Raw genomic sequence first — 21,039 nt, 5'->3', positions numbered from 1 at the left:
CCCTTGCCTGTGTTTCAACTCTAGCTATTTTTAACCTTTAATATATTGCCTTAAAAAATAAAACACAAAAAGAGGAAGACCTTGACAATGATTATTACCCCCCCTTGACAATGATTATTACCCCCCCTTTATCCCCCAAATTCTCAACAGCAGTGGCTTTCTCACTTCTGCATTTTTTCCCATCACTTGATCTTGGTTTTTCCTGTTGAGTCCTACAATGTTATCTACTATGTTTTAATAATGTCTTTATACTTGCATTTGAACAGAAATATAGATAACTCCCTGGGCAAGAGTGAGGAGGGCCTTTGAACACTGTGCAATGATGACAGTTCGTTGGCAAACCCCACAGTGAAATGCTGGTGACTTGTTGGGAATACAAGAAACAATCATATTTAAAACACTGTTGTGTGTCTATTATTTTTCCTGAAATTTGCTAACAGAAATAGCTTCTTTTAAATGATTTCACCACTCACTACCTTCAATTATAGAAACTTAGGGCATGAGGTCCTTTGGAGGTCATCTAACCGGACCTCCTACACAGTTGCAGGAATTGTCTCTACAACATCCCTGGAAACTGGTCATCCCAACAGCTCCTTAAATCCTCCTAGAAAATGGGATGCTCACTCCCCTTTCCACTGCTGAACATCTCCTCTATTATCCCCTGATAATCAGTGATAATTAATGAGCTTCTTCCCCTCCTTAGGACAAAGAACTATGATTGGAGAAATGTTTGTTTTTCTGATGCCAGTGACTAGGGACTATTCCACTGGTAACTTCAGCTTTTCAGTGCAGGATTAGAGTGGTTAAACCACAAATATTTATAATAAGTATAAATTTGTTCTGCAAACAGAGGATTTCAAAAGCATCTTTGTTTCCTTTCTCCTTACACTGCCCTGCTATTAACTTTTGGCTCATTAGTCATGATATTCAGGATCCACTTGGCTACTACCTTTCTGCACCAGACCATTTTGGATCACAAGGGCTGCCGGCCATTCCCACCTCACACCTGCCACAGGACCTGTTTCGCCCCCAAGCCCCCAACACACACACACACTGATCCAAGTCACTTTTTGTTAATTCAGTAATTTTATTTACTCTGGTACATATCCTTTGGGCCACTACAGAGTCAATCATTGGGAGAACCTTTTGTGACAGAGCAGAAGAAAAACAATCTCCACATGACACATTTTGCATCACTCCAGTTGCTTATTTACCCGGTTTATCACAAAGAATGTTCACCATACATTTTCTTTATTAATACATACACAAATGAAAAAACTAAAACCCCCACTTTTGTCCGTGAGCTTGGGAAAGAAAAGGGCAATGTCAGATGACATTAATGATGCACAAGACATACGGGTCTAGTCATGTCAAGACTTGTAGTAATCCAGTGCAGGGCCTTACTGGAGGGACAAAAATTCAGCTGTTACTTTCCATTCATTCCCCTCCCGTAATATAGCACTTCGGCAAAGACAGCAGAGCGGCAAAACCTACAGGATGTGGACGGTTAAAATTCAACTCAAGCTACAGCAGCCCCCAGCAGTCCTCCTCCCCGCTTCCCCCGCGGAATATTTACCTAGACCGTTTAAAACAATTCACCAGCAGCTTCGCTGGAGGCATCTCGAGCTTCTCGAGACTCCATTACATATTATCTTTTACAAAGTCTACTACAGCTCGAGTGGAAGATGGATTCTCATTCAGTTTGGGGAGGTTCCATGCATTTGCTTCCCTTTCCCGGGGTTCGATCCGACGCGTGCCCCCTACAAGGCTGCAACAATTCCCTCGGCCCTGAGCTACGGGGGTCCCCGCCACTCTGCGAACTCAAAACTGGCTCGGGCGGTGCAGCCGTCTTGCCCCCGGGGCTCCTGGGCCAGACACGATGGACGCCCGACTCTCGCTGCTGGCCGGGTGCGCCCGAGCCCGAGCCGCAGCTCGCCCGCGGAGCCCGGGCCAGGGAGGCGCGCGAAGGCTCGGCCGCAGGGCCGGCTGGTGCGCCGGGCTCCGGGAGGAGGCGGCGGAGGCGTGTGAGGGAGGAAGGGCCCGGCCGCGGGGAGGGCGGGCGCGGGAGGGGGCGGGGGCCGGCCGGGCCGGGAGGGGTGGGGGGCAGCCAATGAGCGGCGCGCGGCGCGGGGGGGGGCGAGGTCTGGGGGATGAGGTAGGATGGGGGAGGGCGCCGCCGGAGCGGCGGAGGCTCGAGCCATAAACAAGCGCCCGCAGGAGCCGCGCAGGAGTGAAGCGAGCGGGGCGCGCGGAGCGGACGCCGCGGACCTTCTGCTGCGCCACAGCGCCCGCTCGGCGGCTCGGGAGGCGGGGACCGGTCTGGGGGCTGCGCCGCCGCCGCCACCGCCGCGGGGCCGGCCGACGCGGAGGAGAGGGAGGCGGCGCCGCCGGCCCGGGCTAGAGCCGAGCGCAGCCGCCGCCGCCACCGCCAGAAGTTTGGGTTGAACCGGAGCTGCCGGGAGGAAACTTTTTTCTTTTATCCCCCTCCCTCCCGGGAGGAGGAGGAGGAGGAGGAGGGGAAGCCACCGCTGGCGCCAACGCTAGTGGGCTTGGGGTCGGCGCGGCCCGCAGGCGGGGCGGGGGCCTCTCCCCGCGAGGGGAGGCGCGCCCCGGGGGCCCCGAGGGGGGCGGCGAGGACCGCGGGCTGCGGGTGCGGCGGCGGCAGCGCGTGTGCCCCGCGCGGGGGAGGGCGCCCGCCCCGCTCCCGGCCCGGCTGCGAGGAGGCGGCGGCGGCGGCGCAGGAGGATGTACTTGGTGGCGGGGGGCAGGGGGCTGGCCGGCTGCGGGCACCTCTTGGTCTCGCTGCTGGGGCTGCTCGTGCTGCTGGCGCGCTCCGGCACCCGGGCTCTGGTCTGCCTGCCCTGCGACGAGTCCAAGTGCGAAGAGCCCAAGAGCTGCCCGGGGAGCATCGTGCAGGGCGTCTGCGGCTGCTGCTACATGTGCGCCCGCCAGAGGAACGAGAGCTGCGGCGGCGCCTACGGGCTCCACGGAGCCTGCGACCGCGGGCTACGCTGTGTCATCCGCCCCCCGCTCAATGGCGACTCCATCACCGAGTACGAAGTGGGCGTTTGCGAAGGTACGGCCGCCTGCCGCGGACCCCCTCCCACCTGGCCTGCGCCGCCCCCTCGACGCTGGCTGCGCCGAACAAAGTTTGGCCGAGACTTTGCCTAGGAGCGAGGGCTCCGCGGGAGGAAGGGCTGCCGGCGTCCCCGGGAGAGCCCCCGCGTCCCTCGGTTCCCGCGCGCGCGGCGCCCCCGATGGTGGGCCGGCCGCGGGCGAGGTTGGGTTTCGTGGGCGGGAGCGACGCGGGCCGCGCACTGGCTCGCACGCGCGTGGCCGGCGGGGCCGGGCCCGGTGGGGTGCCCGTCCGGGCCTGGGACCCGCGCTCCGGGGCGGGGACACTGCGGAGTCCGTCGTGAGCCCCTCCGGGCGCCGGGCCCCTGCCCCTCCCCGCAGTGGCGCAGTGTGCCCCGAGGGCAGCACAGCGTCCTCCCGAGCCCGTTTTCTGCTGGCGGAGGAGACGTGTTTTCCGCTTACACTCCCCGTGTGACTCTCCTGTTATTTTTTTCCTTGAGCTCTTCCTTCACCCCCTTCCTCCTTCGCATGTAAATCAATTTCAGCTCCGGAATATGTCAGCCCAGGGGAAGTTACACACGGTGGTTACTCATTTATTTGCCTATTGAAAGCGGTCAAAGGCTTTTTCTCCTGAACTGGGGAAGGAAAGGAGGAAGAGGGCTTGCCCCTAGGAGTGAAAAGTTGGTTCTATGAGTGGTTGCCTGTTTCAGATCAGCTACCCGAGTATTCCTAATCGTGTCGCTGGTTCCTTCTTTTTGTTTGACAGCGAGGATTGTTCTGCTCGTTTCTCCATTGAGCATTGTGCGCCGCGATGTCGAGACTGACGGAGGGAGAGGAGAGATCAGGGGAGCCCCTGCTGGTTCGGAGAACCTGTGGGTGGGTGTCAGCTTTAAGCCCTGCCCGCCTGCTCCGGCCTCCGGGGGCCTGGACGGGTTTGGGGTCCAGAGAGGAGCAGTGGGTTCTTGTCTGGTTAATGGGCAGGACCCCGTGAGCATCGGTTAGAAGAGGGATCCCTGCTCAGGCTGACGTTGGGGGCGATGATGCTGTTCGGGGCATCCTGGTGCGGATCGCAGCAGTCTCCCTTCCGCAGGCGCGGCGCGGAGGAGGGCAGGCGCCCGCTGTTCCCATCCCTTCTTACTCCTCAACAGCCCGCACCCAGGAGAGCAGGGAAGGGTTTCTTCTGAAGCATCCTATCGTGTGTATGTGTTTGTTTATTGCGCTGAGGTACTGCAAAAGGAGGTGAGAATCCTAACGATATAATGGATCTTTTTAAAAGGTCTCATTTCTGTGATCTTTAAATACACACACGTATTTATTTATGCCTGTAGTTTTGAGAGTTAGAACAGTTCTGGAAAATCTGGAAGGCCTTTCTGGTTTGGAAGCTAGTGGGCAGTAATGAGTGAAGGGAATTCTCGGAGGAAAGAGACTGCGCTGCTGTTTGTTCCCTTAGGACGTTGAGTTAGAAGAGCTCTTTTGCCTGAAATACAAAAGCCTCTCATCTGGTGTTAAGTCTTATTTTATAACATGTTTTTACTTCTCACATTAGGAAAAAAATGACCAGGAGATTAACTTCTGATACAGTTTTATGTGTTTGACTTCGGGAATTCTGAATGACTTGTACTAAAAGGTACATCTTTGAACCCTGCCACTTGGAGTGTATAATTTACTTAAGCCGGGCTCACATAAATCTAAAAAGAACAAGCAACAGAAAAAAGGTTAAATGCAGTGGAAACTGCTATGCTCTGAGAAGGACTTTTTGAGGTTCTAAAGAGTCTAACCCTTGTTTTGTTTCTTTGTAATGTATTTCTGGTGAAGGCAATGTGGAGCTCAGGGAACATTCACAGTAATCAAGTGTTTTGGCAACAATATCCTGGTGTCACAGTATAGAGTTATTTTGGCTGTTTGTTGGTGAGCCTTTCATTCCTCTGAAATGATGTGATCCCTCATAGCTTCATTTCTTCTGGTAACACCCCATGCACTTGGTGTTGGCCTTGACAGTGCTTGGAAGTATTTGTTGCCATGATTACCTCTCATTTAGTGTTTTTAAGCAACACTTTTCACTTAACCAGCCTGTTTTCAGCTCCCAAAATTGTGTGCTCAGCGCAGTTTTTATTTTCTTTTATTTTTAGGATGCTAAAAGCAGCAGTCAAGTTGCAGTCTAAATCCATGACACCAAAGTAAGGACAGTGTTACCTGGCATGATTGGATTTAGACATATATTTTCAATCGTGTGTCTAAAATTTCAAGTATTTTCATTTCACTGCAATATTTATGGAAAATCCTTTTTAAGAAGTAGAGAAGTCTTTATATGTCAGTAATTACCTAGAAGGTGCTGACTTTCCCTTATGTTTTTCTGTTAACCTGCAATAAATATTTCAGTGGCCAGTGTTTCCCTCAGTCTCCATTTATTCAGAAATTCATGCACTGAAGCATGATTATTATAACTAACATTTATAGGAATTGACATATTTTATTCATGTTGAAGTCTCTTTTGCTGCAATTTTTGCACTAAAATGACCCCTACTGGTTGTATTTGTTAATGAAAACTCTTGAAAACTTCTAATTGGCTACACTGAGAAAACATGTTGCGTGGTAAGAAGTATTATCATGGCTAATCTGTCTGCTTTCGATGACACAATTTAAATACAAAGTACATTGCTGTATTTGCCAACTTGCAGTAGTTTTTGTGTTACTCTCCACACTGGTGTTGTGGGGAGGAAATCATATTTTTAGCTGTTGTTCACATAGTTAGTTAGATAAATCAGGGGTAGAAAGGGACCTCTTCCAACTTGTGGCTTACTGACTTAGGTTTTAAGGCACGATGGCTCATAGTAGGCTCTCAAAGTGCAGTGACTGTGTGGATGGACAATCCTCCCCATAGAAAGAATACTGAAGAAAAAACATTTTCTGAAACATTAAATGTGAAGAGTTGTGTCCTGTGACATGTACACTTGGATTTTTTTTTAAAAACATCATTTAGATTGTTATTTAGTAAATCGTGATTTAATTACTCCTTGGTAAAAAAGTCTCGGCTGAGTGCATTTAAAACAGTAAGCACAGAGCTAGATATCTAAGGTTTTTAAAAGGTGCTTTCTGGCCCCAGGGAGGGCATAAGTCCTTTTACCACTTCTGTTCATTTGGTGAGTCTTCCCCTTGCCTTTGTGGCATCCTAAGTGGCCTGTTCTTGGCTAAGCTGCCTGCCTCCAGGTAAGTCTCCTAGGAGCCAGAGGAGCAAGTTTGGATTCTGGAGGACTCCTGAGACTGGATGGGAGACCTCTTTGGGAGATCAAAGGCAGACTTTTAGAAAATTACTGTGGTGAATTTTTTCTAGGAGGAATATTTTGATTGGCCAGGGAGGATTGTATCTTGAGGTAAGGGGTGAGGACCATTTTTTCTCCCATGTGGATAGTACATTATACTTGTAAGGGGTGAGGTGAGGTGGAGGAAGCAGGACTAGCCTTCTCTCTGTAAGTGATAAAAGGGGAGAGGATGGCTTGAATTTGACATTTGTGAGGACAGAATGATGTGGAACCTAGTGGGGCCTTATCGAGCGGCTTTGCTCCGACAACGCTGTTGTGGCAGATCCAGGTGATTGCTGTCGCAGGTAAGCACCAGCTCTTCTCCCAGGGAGTGCTTACTTGGTGGCCTCATCTTTGTGGAACTTAACTTTCCATGTTTTCACCGCTGCTATCTAAAAATTCTCTCCTTCAAAATACAGTCCACCTTTTATGTGCCCACATCTTTTAACTTTTTCTTCCACCCCCTTTCCATGGGGCAGTGAGGAGAAGAACCAGACATGTGGTGGGTACTTTCAGCAAAGAACAGAATGTGGTTTTCTGACTGTTGCTCTTAGAAGGTTACAGCTTCTTCTCTGATCACCGGAAGACAGTCAGTGAAGATGGGGGAAGAAAATGCATGGAGGATGTGAGGTGAGGCCCCAGAGAGCAGGCCACAAGAGGCCAGATAATGTACCAAACCATTTGGTTGTGCACAAACTGCATGACATCCTCTCATTGCTCTGGAATGTAGGACTTAGAGGTAACAGTCCCCGGATTTTAATTTTTACTAATTTAATAGAAGAGGGGAGGGGCAAAGTTAAAACTCATGTATTGGCATTAGAAAATTTAAAAACCCCAAGGCTCCTTGTTTTTGACTAATGTGTTTCATTTTCCACTCAAAAGTTTTTCTGGAGAGTGAGCTCGCCGATGCCAGATAGAGAAGCAAGCACAGGGTCTATACAATTACATTAATAGGGTATGGGAAGTGAAACCATTGCAAGTAAACAAGGAAATAATTAGTTCCTCCCAAAAGTAAATATTGACAAAACATGGAGAGACTATTTACTGCACATACACAAATGACAGGACTTCATGACCTTTGCTTTGACTGTCAAGCTTACAGAATTCTCACTGTTGTCGAGGTCAGTCCCATAAAACCCTTGGCAGTGGGCAAATGAATTGCATGATAGCAGAAAGGCAAAAAAGAGCAACTCTAGAGCTGCCTTCTGCCATTGACACACACTTAACAGAGACGAGGAGAATCTACAAGCAGCATGTTGGCAGTACAGTTGTGAACAGACAGGTTATTTTATGAAGAAAACTATGTGAATGATCTTTATACTGTGGGCATTATCTTCAACTGTAGCGAGAGGGTGCAGGTTTCTGTGTGGCTTGATTAAGATGCAGTGATGTGGATGATAGAGGGAATGACTTGGGGATGCAGGGGACAGGCATCATGAATGAGTTAGGGGAAGTAGATAAAACAGATGACCCTAAAAAGATAATGGAGTGGGAGGACTAAAGAATGACAAATGGGAGAAGGGAAAAATAATGAATTCATCTTAGGCAACTATGTCATCCTTTGAAGAATAATCCGAAACACATTCCAGACATTAATTATGAAATTCCTGAAAAATGTGGGTGTGTTTAGTGTCTGTCAGTCTACGGTACTAACTTGAGAGACGGCACTGCCACTTCCGTGTGTAACTAACATCAGATAGGACATGGTAGAATGGGCAGAAGGTCAAGTGTTTGGGGAAGCACATTCCTATAACACCATGTTCCATACAGCACATGCAGTATCAGGATTTGGAGACACCCCAGTAAAGCTCAATTAATTGTTTGAGGAAGAAACAGTGTGAATTAGCCAAGCATGCACAAATAACAAACCAAAAGCCTTCTTTTTCGAATTCCCCAAAGCTGAATTTTCAAAGATATGACTGACTAGGTAGAAACCACTCACTCACTCATTGATCTTGTGCTCTATACAAGGCCTTCTGTACAGACTGGGTCAGCTGCAGAGCTGGGTTCCCTACTCTTAATCAAGGTAAAGAATAAGGCAGCAAAGCCTTAAAAAGTCTCCATAACTGTATGTAAGTTAAGCCAAATAGAAGTGATTTCTCAAATCTGCATGATTAGTTGGTGAATGAAATATGTGGTTAAGATTTGTTCTGGGAATAACAGGATCCCAGATGATCTTTTTAGGCTCTGGTGGCAAAGCTAGAAGGGAGAATGTGAACTAATTCGAACTAGGTTTAAAAATACGAGTAAGGAGCTCTTTTTTTTGGTGGGGGAGGAAATCTTGCCCATTCTTAGAGCCAGTGCAATACGTATCAGAGTGTTTCCCAACATCTAAGAACGAGGCTGCATTCTTAACGCTTTGCTAGCTGTTGTTCAAAATGGCAAGTTTCCTTTTGAGAGTGATTTTCTCTCTGTTCTAGCATGTTCACCTAGGCAAATAAACGTGGGCAGGGAACTGAGAGGTGTCCCTTTCTCAGCATCTCCGGACTCCTCCCACTCTGCTGCATGTCCTGGCCAGTTCACCTGGTCAAATCATGGAAAACCTCTGTCCTTAGACAAGACCTCCTTGGTCTTATGGACAGAGGAGTCATTGAATATACTTAAATTTAAGAATGCCCTCAAGATAAACACTGGTAAGTATTCATTTGGGGCCCATATTTTTTTTCAAAAAATCCCTTTTTCTTCTATTACAGAATGAACAGATTTTAATTTCTTACCCCCCACTCCCCCGTTTACTCCCCCATGTGAAATACTTACATCACAGTGAGAATGTGATGGTTAGAAACTTGGTTTCCGGGGTCAAATCTGTACTCTGTTCTTGTGCGTCTCAGTTTTTTCATCAGTGTAGGGGGATTAGTAATAGAGTTGCTGAAGGACCCAGTTTGTGAATCCATATGGAGCATTTAGAGGATGACCAGCACGTGGTAAACACTTAAGGAAAGCTCCTGATCACTATTGAGTAAAACAACTTGATGTGGGTTCCTTCTCTTCTGCTTAATCCTCCTCTACCTTAGTAATGGATAAAGGGAGCAAATTATTGAGTCCCTCCCCTCCTACCCCAACACCAAAAATGCATTGAGTTAAAAAATATATTTAAAAGGCCTGTGGAACTATTTGCTACCTTTCTTCCTGATGCCCATTTGTTATACTTTGTCTAAGTGATTTCTACAAATTTGTATATTTTGGGTGAAAGTTAAGAGGGAGTAATTGAATTTTTTTGCATCAAATCATAGGAATTTAATCATTTATCTGTGGACAAGTATTTTATTTAGGGAAGAGGGAGCATCTAAACTCAGTATAATCAACACTTCATATTATTTTCTAGAAGACACCTTCCATGCTTCCCTGCCATCCTTCCACCCCCAGTGTTTACTGAGCAGCTGCTATGGGTCTGTCTTTGTGCTCCATAGTAGAGATACCTTTTCCAAGCCTCAGTTGCCCTGTTAAAAGTAATAAGTACCACCTCTGTTTGCTCTGAGTGTTAGATGAGATAAAACTATGCTTCTGAAATTGTAATGTGCACGCAAATCACCTGGGAATCTTACTAAGCCAGATTCTGATTCAGTAGGTCCGAGTGGGGCCTGAGATGCCACATTTCTAATAAACTCCCGGGTGATGCCAGCACCGCAGATCTTGGGACTGCACTTGAGTGAATAGCTAGCTCACGTAAAGCACGTAGCACAGAGTGTGGCATGGAGTAAGACTTGATATGTTACCTGCTATCACAAGAATTACTCTCAGCCCAAATACATAAGATAGGGGCTATGCTTTTGCAGAGGCCACGGCCTAATGATAGCTAGCTGAGACAGTAATTACAATCCAAGATTGTTATTTACAGCTGTTTAGCCCTGAGCTGAGGAAGTGCTGGGCATCTCAGGAGCAATCGAGAGGGGCCCTGACTCAGCCTCTGACTCCCAGGAAGGGTTTAGTGGAGGGCACGGCACTGAGCAAGACTTCCCCCTCCTCGCCCTTCCTCTGTGCAGGATGTTTTTGGGGAAAGAAAATAGGGCCTGTGGCTCAACAAGCCTGTGTTCAGATCTCAGTTCCAGTACTTTTTAACTGTGACAGCCAGCTTCCTTAGTTGTTTGGGGCTTCAGTTTCTCATCTGTACAAATGAAATATTAGTTGTCTATCCAGTAAATAGTATAGTGGGGGTTGCAGAGAATTAGCACATATATGTGTGTGATCCCATACATATGTGTGCATATGTGTGTGTATAGTTCCTGGTACCAAAACGATCTTAGAAAGATAATAGTAATCTAATTTCCATTCTATTTTTTGTCCTCTCTCAGCTTTCTCTCTGTGTAAGTTTTTAAAACATCTACTTTGTGGACACACCCACCTCCTCCACACTTAACTAAGTCTCTTTGACAAGGGACTCAGGGAGAATTCTGGTCTCAGATGTTTATCAGAAAGAAAGGGCCTGTGAACTTACGAGAACAAGGGGCCAGGAGTCCAAGGCCTCTGCCTGGACCAAGAAAACATTGGTTTGATCTAGGAAATGTAGGAACAGCTGTAATTCCCAGTTCCTTTGGTGTTTCAGCAGAATGTGGACATGTCTTTGATTTGGTGGTTTGGATCCCTACTTCCAGGGAGCTATTTCAAATTAATGTTTTTTAAAAGGTGACATGTCTTAATACTGATGACAGGGTTTCATGAAAGTGAGTTTAATTTCCTTTTACAGTTAGAATTTTTTTGTGGGTTTGCAGACATCGCCAGAGACATTGGATACCCAAGGGGGATCGCCCAGGCAAGGCTGGAATCGTTGGGGTCACCAAAGGGACCAGCAGGTTCTGGAAGGAGCAGGAGCGTCTGTAAGGCCCAGAGCCACCTTTCTTGTTCCCACATATTGCATCCATCCTCACGTGGGCCGATCCTGCAGCTTCACCCTAGATTCTCATGGAGAGGCTTGTGCTACAGTGGAAGGCTAGAAAAGAACACCTAGAATCAAAATATCTGACTCTTGTTGTCCCCTTAGTGCCTAGTGTAGCTGTTGCCCCACTTTGGGAAGAGGAAGTGTAACTTAATCCCGTGCCTGGAATTAAGTGTCATTTTAACCCAGTAACTGTGGTTTGAGAACTCACAAGGCAAATGCTTTAGATTGGCTATGATGGAACAAGGAGAAAGAACTTGATGAAGATAAAGCCTTAGAATCAGTAATTTACAGCTCTTTTTTTATATTTTTCTTGACAAGCAAACATTATTATCATATGGTAGAAACTGAATTGTTTTCCAGAAACTCTTTAGTTGCTGCCCCTGTAGCGCCCCTTTTCTCGAGAGTGCTGGTATTCAAACCTACACCCTGCAAGCAAGATGATAGAACCTTCCAAATTTCAGGGTTTCATTTATGTATGTGTTTGTCAAATACAAAAATAGCAACCTTATTTGAAAGAGTTTGGGCGCATTTGTGAACATCTAAGACAGAAAATGAACTGTTAACTATATTTTAAGGTGGTGTCATTTTACATTTCAAATAAATTGAAGGTAATTTGAACAGCCTTGTCTTTGGAGATGTTAGAGAAGTCCATAACAACCATCCACTCTGGTTAGAGCAAAGTTAAAAAAAAAAAAATAGACATAGGCTGTAACTAGAGACTGGGCCTGTCTTAGTTAGCATTTCAAAACAAAAACCATAAACAAACATCTCAGATTCAAAACAGAAAGGAATTTCTGGCAGGGCAGAGTGAAACCTGAGCCTGCAAAGTCCCGGTCGTCCAGAGGTAACTTATTTAGCTTCTTAATCCAAAGGCCACCAGCAAAACAGTTCACAGCTGGGATAAAACGAAAGGCACCCCAATGTTGGAGAGTTGTGATATCCCTTTTTTTAAGACTCCAAAAGATCTGCCAAAATATGGCAAAGCCACCTTGAGGAAGTTTGACCTGAACTAGACTTTTAATATTAAGAGTAGTTTGGGCCATTTCAGTAGCGTGAGGAGGGATGTGTATGCCGGGTCCCCTCAGAGAGTGTGTTTATAATTCCGCAGAGGCAGAACGTTTGTCCTCTTGCCAAATGCAGATCTTGAAAACCTTCACGTTGTTTCCCCTTTCCTCACTTTCCATGGTTTGAAGCTTTGCTTTTTTAAAGGTACAGGCATGAGGAAAAGGGGGTAGATTGTATTCAGCTTTTTACCTGTGAAAGCCAACTAGAAGGATTTTTTAAATGGTTTGAGAAAGATGAGGTATGCCGTGTGTTTTTGACAATGACTGAGTTCTTATATTTCAGACATATTTTAGGAAAATGGATTGCCCCTGTGAAAGATAGAAAAATGAAAGGTCAAGTAAATTCCCATATTTTAATCAAGAAGACGAATGGATTTGTATATATCCTAGCTTGTTGCAGGAAGCCTTTGAGGCTGCTCAGAAAGGGAGAACAAACATCACAAAATTCTCACATGTGAGAATAGCATGATAAAGGAGAAAAAAAAGTTGTTGCCTCTGAATCTCCCTTCATCCCTTATTAGCTCAGTAACTTGAATAAAACCTCCTCAATTTCCCTCTACTTTACTTTGCCTTAATTTGCCGAAAGGGAATTAAATAATTACCTGCCTGAAGGCAGGGGAACTGAACCAGATGATATCTTAAGGCCCTTCTGGTCATAAGATCTATGTTTTTATGACCCAGAGTCCTGGGCAGGAGTCAAATATTACCTTGTATTTGCAGAGCCAGAGAAGGAAAAAGTGGTAGTGTCTACTTGACTCTGCCAAGTGCTGTGGGGGAAAAGATCAAGAGTTCTCCCATAGTTCTGTTTATTGTGAGGCGGTAGAGACAGCAAAACGTAGTTATCGGAAAGTTAGTGACATCTTTTAAATGTGAGCAATCTTTAAGTCGTATTAACTAGGGCCTAGTCTGGATTCAAGGTAAAATTTATGCCTCTCTTTTATGTCTGTGCTGGCCTGCTGCCTTCACTCTTTCTCCATCTTCTCATTTACTTCATTAATTATTACGACTGTGAGGTAGGTAGGTGACAGATGCTGCAAAGAGAGAAGCTTGAGCAAAGACAGGCCAAAACTTGCCCAAATTCACTTGCTCATTTCTGCCTCTGACACTAGGAGAGAGTTGAGTAATTGCTGTTCTTCCTAATACTGCAGGCAGCGGCCAAATTCTCAGCATTCTTTTACCTTTGCTGCTGTTTTCCCTTGCCAGGGAGTTTCCTTTAGGAGCAGGCTGAATTTAAAGAAACGTAACAGTAATGGTGCCTGAGAGGAGGGGCATGGCCCAGTGTGGCCCTTGAGCGCCTCACACGGGGAGGACGAAATGATTGGTCCCTGCAGAGGGACCTGCTGCACACTGAGCCAGCTCCCTTACCTCTGTGTGTCCCTGAGCCATGGGACCAGGAAGCTCTTTGTGTGCATGTGAGATAGCAGATCTTCACTAAATACATTTCAAGTACAGGCCAGCTGTGAAGCTTGAAAAGTTCTCCCTTGGAGCAGGGGTTGGGGGTTAGAAACTTCACCCCTTCTTTGCGTGTTGCCCAGCAGCAGGCCTTTGAGTGAAGTTAGGTGGTGTGGGAGAACCTATGGCTCTGAAATTTGATGTAATATGGATTATTCCAAAGAATGTGACGCCCAGCACAGCCCACAGGATACACCAGCAATCAGCGTGTTTTGCCTTGTGGATATTACGTTTGTGCCAAAAACAGAGTGAGGTGCTAGTTAATTCCAGTCGGGCATTATTCCTTAATAAGTCTGCTGAATGCTAAATATACTCCATTTGGGAGTATGCAACAAGAGAAAACTCAGCAGCTAATTATGTAGATCTCTTCCATGATTCTCTTTTAATTCAATTACCTAAGCCATCAATCCCTACAATATAAATTTATTTAACTTTTCGTTTCTGTAACATTGTGCTTTTGACTCCCAAAGATTTTTTTCTCCAATCTGTGAAACTGCTATAAGGTTCCTAAGAACTGGGTAAACATTTTACTCTATTTAACTGAAAATACTTCTAATGGAGTACTATGGTTTGCTCTGTCTTTTCTTCTTTTCTTTTTTTCTTTTTTTAAAGATTATATCAAAAGTTAAATCCTGTTCCGGATCTTACCCTCTCCCAGGGTAGATTTGTGGATAGCTAAGAGTAGTGGTGTCTGAAATAGGCATGGGCGGGTAGTGGTGTTCATTTACAAACCAGAGCTTTTGTCTAAATAGGTTCTGCTTTGCTCTTCTTTGGGATATCAGTAGGGTTTTATTTGATTCTCTTCCTGCTCGGTTGATGCATATTAGGTCAACAACTTGTAAACGGTGTGTGTGGTGGGGTGCAGGTGGGGGCAGTAAGGAGAGTCTGCAAGCCTGGGGCTGAACACTTCTCTCGGAAGGAGCCAGAGAGCTCAGTGTGTATGTGCTGCCATCAGTGTCTGTGCTTGAGGGTCCATTTGGCACCGCCCGTGTCCATGTTTTTGTGCTGTGGTTTGGCTTTCCTTCCCTGGTGAATCCTGGCACCACCTACAGTGGGGTGCATCTCAAGCGCCCTGAAAGGCATGATTGCCAGCAGTCTTCCCATCAGCCTCATGTTCTTCCCCCCCATGGTGTCCTGTGGCTCTCCAGCTATCGGTAACCCCATTAGTAAGGGAATTTGATGCCAAATGTCAAATCCTTTGCAAAGACACTTCCTGCAAATGTTGTCTGCACTAGCAGGATAGCAGAAGAGGAGTTGTGGAGAAGGAGCAAACTGCCAGTACATAAAATTCATTTGATGCTGGAATATGGTAAAATGGATCAGACAGTGATCAAAGGTCTTAAAACAGAGCTCTTTACAATGTTGTGGGTGACTTGCTGGCCTAAAAAGGTGTGCCCAGGACAGGAAAATGTATCTGTAGCATCAGTAGCTGGAGCCCTGCTACAATTACAGGTGTGACTTAGACAGGAAGTTGTGACAATTCTTTCTTTCAGGATGTAGTTAACTTTGTGCCTCTGGATGTAGAGTGGGTGCGTGTGTGCGTGCGTGCCTGTGTGTGTTCTGTTGCTGAGGGCACAACACAAAGAATAGTTTGCATTGTATTATGGATGTGCTGAAAACAACTCTCATACTTGAAGATTAAGTGTATACTATCTACTCTGCTGATCAACAAACCTGCTGATCGACAACTTAATAAATAAATATCGTGCACTGTTTTATTACATTTGAAAAAAAACCCAGTTCTAATTACAGTGTCTTGGCTTGGAAACTATGTAGTTAATTGGGATATCTATAGTGGGGAAGTGGAACGCAGGAAAGTCACTGACATTTCATTTCTTGGTGGTCGGCACAGAAGTTTTACTATCCAAGGCAATGTGGGATGACTTATAGTAGGTTATCACTAGCATACTTTTTGGTCTTGTGTAGGAATTTTGTAGATGATAACAGAAAAGAAAAGCAGAAATTGAGGGTGAGAAATGGAATTTCTCTGTAGGGAAATAAGCAAAATAAAAGAAGCCAGAGGTGTTTTTTGTTGGAAGGAGATGAAATTATTTTCAAAGACTATGTTGGGAGAAGGTGAGTCCTCAGAAATCAAGGTTATTGACTATTCAGAAAGTTATACTGAACACTTTGGAAAGGGAAAAAAAGAAAACCTCTCTGTCGATAGAGTTGTGGAAAACTTGAGGGAGATAAAGTATTTACATGCTTTAATAACATAAAGCACATCCAAAAGAAATATATAATTACAGTTACATTTGGCACTGAAAATAGTCCATGTATTATATTTTTTAAACTGTGTGTGAATATCTAAGCATATGCCCTTAAGTCAAACACTTGAGCAATACTGTTTCTTGAGAGAATGGAAAAGTAGAGACCTCAGGAGCCAAAAAGAGAGAGAAAACATAAAAGATCACTGGTAAAGAAGGAAAGGGAACTTGTTTTATTCTTTAGAAGGCATAATGATTCTGACTTTACTCTTTTTTGATAATCTGAGCATAGTAAGCATTAACTTCTTATAGAGCCTTAGTAGTTTGCATGTTATTACTAAAGCCTACAGGTGAGGGAAAATTAGACTCCTAAATTCAGTGCCTGACTTCTCCTCAAGGTTTAGGTTTTCCAGCATTATTTCACGTTTATCTTGCGCAGGAAGTTAGGAGGTATGTTTTGACACATGCTTCCTAATATCTATTGCAACCAAAGGTATGGGGGCAAAGCCAGCAACTGAAAAATGGGTGTGGTGTCAGCTTTCAGATTCCCCCAAATTATCTTCACAGGCCTCAGAATGTGTGCTAATACGTTAGACCCTACCATTGTGCTGCTTCCTTTGTGAAGCGTCCCTGTCCTGCCCAGGAAAAAGCAATGCCAATTCCCCACCCGCCCTGCCCATAAACAGCACTTTCTCCTTCCCTTGTTAGAGCACTTTTCACACTGTGTTAGAGTTCACATTTCTGTCTCCCTGCTTCACTGTGATCCACTGGAGTGCCAGGATTGTGTGTGGTTCTGGCGCTTGGCACACAGGAAGTACTCAATGAGCATTTGTTGACTAAATCTAGACTCAAGGTCATCCAAGATATTATTCAAAAACTTTTCCATCTGAGCTGTTTGATTTGCATTGTGGAACAGCAGCAAATGACATGACCTGTTGAGATATTCCAGTGAGAAGTCTCATCCTCGTAGAAGGAAGCTTGAAACTGGTTAACTGTGTCCTCTCTCCCAGCCTTCCCCAATCATTCTTAGACTTTATTTCTTTATAAGTTTTGCTCTGATGGGTTAGTTTCAGCTTCATTTGTCTTGGAAAATATTTAAAGGTAATTTTTATTTGTGAGGACTTCTCGTCAATTTTTCATAAAGGTGTCATTTTGCCTTCACCAACCCTTCATCAGCTTGTAAGAATTTTTGCTCATGGGTGGGATCTGGCCCTGATACTCTGAGGGTCAGCTGTTTGTAAACAATAAGTGATAAACAATCATGAGTTACCTCACAAACACACTTGAGCGACCATATGAATAATTGATGATAAGAAAACATATGTCTGTATTCTCAGCCAATCCAGGACTGTGTTGAGTTACCGGGAAGGAGTTCAATGTGGCAAACATGTAGCGAATGCTCCATCTGTGAGTGCTGTGGCAGTGAGTGACACAACTTGTTTACTGCTCCAGGTGATCCCCCAGTGTCCTCAGGAATTAACTGTACAGCTTTTTTGGGGAAGGAAATCCTAAGCCAGCAACCTGAGGATGGAAGTGTGTGACTGTGAATAATAAACATGCCTCATAATGCTTTGAGCAGGAAGTCCATAGGAATGCACTGTAAGGAATTTAAAAAAGCAAAATCCCATTTGGATTTACTCCAAACCCTATGACTTCAGGGACTGAGGAATTCTTGATGACTAGTGGCTGGAGTCCCAACTTGTTATTAAGCAGTGTGGAGGTGTTTTTCCTTTGACACTAGTCATGAACTCTTTGTTTGTTTGTTTACTTTTCTGACAGTCCTAACATGGTTTGCAAATTAAGACAGTAAGACATTAGACACTTAAAGACACAACAGCAAATTACAACCTTTGGGTCATACATTTGGCACTAAGCTTTTCAACTGCTAAAGAAGGGAGGTTTGGCCAAGATAAAGTATACCAGGTCATAGACACATACGTAAAATTATCTTCCATAAAATAAGGTCAGGCACCTCTCCTCTTGCGTCACTGTAGGATATGTGCCCAGAGAGCCCTGTTTTCTTAAGGCAGGTTTAATGTTTATGTCTCTGCTGCAGCAGAGTAGATCTTTTAAGACACTCATCTCACACCTGATGGTAATTGTTCATAATGCTCGTGTCAGGTGTGGCAGCTTTGCACTAACCCACTTTAGAGCCTTTTATTAATCACCACCAGTTATAAAAGTTTTGGGAACTGGAAGGAAGGCAGGCTGGAACTGGAGGCTAAATCATGTTACAGCTGTAGAACTCTAGTTCTCCATAATGCTTAGTGGGCAATTGAAAGTGAAGATTCCAAGCAAGGCAATGTTTTGAGGGCCCACTGACTGTTTTCCTGTGACTCTGTAAAAATATATTTTTGACCTTTATGTGACTTCATTCCTGCTCAAAGTTTAAAAGTCAGCTCCCAAACCTTGGGGCAAGTACGTTCTCCATGAAGAGGTTACCTTTTCTAAGACTTTTGCAGCATAAGGAATATTTTGCTGGTACTTCCAACATCAGAGGTATGTGTGCATCTCAGAACCTGGGATTCCTCAGTTAATCTGAGGTGGTAGGTGAGGCTCCACAGTTGTTCTTGCTGTTGGTATAGCACATTTACCCTCAGTTTTTAATAAAATAAATGAATGGAGGCAGAGGACTGGGAAATGCACTTGAAAGGAGGGAGTGCCCCTCAGGTTGTAAGCCAAGGTAAATAGTCCTCCTAACTGAAAGTAGACTTCCTGGAAGGTGAGAACCAGAGAAGTGGGTGTGAAGTGCAGCTAGTAAGTACCATTTTCAACTGTCCCAGATAGCTGAGTTGCTCTGAGTCCCAAGAAGAACCTTGTAGAGCTACTGGGGCGAAAGGAGTTTCTTGAGCAGTCTTTGGCTTGTCATGCTGGTAGCTGGACTCAGAGACAGTGCATGGGGAGAGAAGGTCACATCTGTGCTGGAGAAAGCAAGCAGTTGGGCTCCCTGAGGGCTTAAAACGAAGTTGTCAGTGACCTGGGGAAAGCCTTGCCAGAGGAGCCAGTGATGAGCAGAATCCAGTGGGAAGGCAACTCTGAGTCTGTGTGATGTACATGTAATGGAAACGTAGACATTTTCCTTCTACCTGTCTTTCATTACAGTGGAAAACTATCATTATAGTGGACAGCTGTGTGCGTGTGGCAAATTATGTCATATATGCATAGGCTTATGCACACATCCATATGTGCAACATGTGCGCAAGTCCGAAGAATTCCTCACAGGGTCACGTTCTTGTCCTGATAGTCTCTTTATGTGCATTCTTCTGTCATGATAGCGCATTCTTCTGTTGTGATAGTGCTTTCTTCTCATCAGAGCTGATAGGTTAATTTCAACAAAAAAGATTCTGTTTCTGCCCATCATTAATTTACATAAATAAACACATGGGAGTGGCCTCCTTAGTGGCTTGCTTAAAGCTGCAGGCATCTTGTCCCCGGGTCTTCTCTTCTGCAGTAGTAAGATGTTTCAGTCAGGTTTATAGTTGCTAATGTCCTGCTCATGCTGTGTGTCGAGAAAGGTAGACCATCAAAAAGGATTTGTGCAGAAATGCCTTACAATTTCTCATACTCAAAAAGATTCTTGGAGCTTGGTTGCATGTGGGAAAGGGCCTTGCCTTGTAAAATGAGACCCAGGTCCCTGTAATGGTCACTCAGGAAGGTGTTACTAAATTCCTTCTCTGTAGTTTTATTTCTTGAAAACATGCCACATAACTAGGTATGTGTGTTGGGGCCAAATATTAGGCCCACTGCCTTTTTAAGAAAACTTACAAAGGCAAGATGAGTTTGGGAAATAGAGAAGAGAAACAATGACTAAAATGTTCTTATTCCAAACACAAAAACTTGTTTTGTGTTTTGAATATACACATATGCCCTGTCTAGTCTGCCTCTTTGTACATCTGTATCTTGCTTCTTTCCATTAAAATTTTATCAAATGCATTTTCCTATGTTGCTACATAGTCTCCATTATTATAATTTAAGCTGCTGATTAATAAAAGATGTGCTGACTTCCCCTTTCTACTGCATTCCTTTCCCCCTTTCAGAACTGCATAAAAGGCAAAAGGGAGGTAAAAATAGTCATTCCAGGTGTACAAAAGAGAAAATTATGTGTAGTCTTAGTTTTGTGTTGTGAGTGCCTCGGCTCTCCGAGCAGATGACCACAATTGTCTGCTCTCCCGTTACTGAGGATCTGACCATTCACTTGCTACCTGTCCATCTGGTGCTTTGTGTATAGGCCTTGAGTCAGGAGGGTGGTGGCCCTTAATTGTTTTGTCTTAACATTCTTGCTACCACCAGGACTGTGTTGACTCTAAGGACATTAGAAAGTTTTTTATTTTTTAGGCTTTTCCTCTGTTAAGTAATGATTTGTAGGCTTGATGTAAATAGCCAGTCCACTGGGTAGGGGCATTTTAATTTTGTTGCTATTTTGCCTTATTGGATTGCAAATGTTTACTTAGTATGAAAAATGGATATAATTAAGGACATCCTAAATAAGGACTAGATACTCAAGATGAATTTGCAGCCTTTTTGCTTTGCATACGTGTGACATATGCTCTTGTTACTAAGGATTTTATCTGAGGATTTAAAAGTCTTCCACTTGAACCGTTTTATAAATGAAAACTGGAGCTACAAGTTATACAGCAAGGCACGTACATAAAATATGGAAAAACTTGGATTATTTTGGGGATTAAAGTTGGTTGAAATTCTGTCAGAAAAGTCAAGACTTTCTTTTTCTTGTATTGTTATTGGCTGATATAATAAAATGGTTTTCATAATTCATATGCTGGTTTCATATTTGAAAGGTATAGATAGCATCTGCTCTAATTTCAGACTCATTTCTGTAATATTTATTTTAAAATACAGATTCTCACTCAAAACTAGTGGTGTAAACAGTATGCAAAATCAGATCACCAGTCTTCAGATATATTTTATATAAGTCGTAAGTGCTTTTTGGATTGTTAAGAGGAAGACAAAGATTGTGATGACCTCTTTAATATTAAATTACTATTTCTGAATTAGAGTACCCATTTAGACTCCTTGAAGCCACAGCATAAAGCAAAGTAATGCATGTG

General features: G+C 44.6%; 2 protein-coding genes across 5 annotated transcripts in view; one reads left to right on the top strand and one right to left on the bottom strand.

Moving 5' to 3' along the window:
- Positions 1-1,058: 1,058 nt before the first annotated feature.
- Positions 1,059-2,386, bottom strand: LOC130682611 (basic proline-rich protein-like). Its single transcript, XM_057497283.1, has 2 exons — positions 1,577-2,386; positions 1,059-1,490 (listed from the first exon to the last, which is right to left on the bottom strand). The coding sequence occupies exon 1, from the start codon at positions 2,199-2,201 to the stop codon at positions 1,794-1,796; it is 408 nt and encodes a 135-aa protein (XP_057353266.1). The 5' UTR covers positions 2,202-2,386; the 3' UTR covers positions 1,059-1,490; positions 1,577-1,793.
- Positions 2,387-2,556: 170 nt separating this feature from the next.
- The window catches only part of CRIM1 (cysteine rich transmembrane BMP regulator 1), a 184,756-nt gene continuing 166,273 nt past the window's right edge, over positions 2,557-21,039 (top strand). For 2 of the 4 annotated variants that reach the window (XM_036931635.2, XM_036931636.2), the window contains exon 1: positions 2,621-3,076. In XM_036931635.2, the coding sequence (XP_036787530.1) occupies positions 2,746-3,076 (331 nt within the window). In that variant the 5' untranslated portion in view covers positions 2,621-2,745. Of the gene's footprint in view, positions 3,077-21,039 lie in introns of all 4 variants that reach the window. The other 2 variants (XM_036931634.2, XM_036931637.2) reach the window with 2 other exon arrangements.

The sequence above is a fragment of the Manis pentadactyla genome, chromosome 2 (assembly GCF_030020395.1).
Source record: "Manis pentadactyla isolate mManPen7 chromosome 2, mManPen7.hap1, whole genome shotgun sequence".
NCBI classification, from domain to species: Eukaryota; Metazoa; Chordata; class Mammalia; order Pholidota; family Manidae; genus Manis; species Manis pentadactyla.
Note: the sequence above shows the minus strand (reverse complement) of the source record. Positions and strands in the feature narration are given on the sequence as shown.

Coding starts and splice junctions, on each gene's coding strand:
- LOC130682611 (XM_057497283.1), bottom strand. CDS start 2,201: ATGGCTCGAGCCTCCGCCGCTCCGGCGGCGCCCTCCCCCATCCTACCT.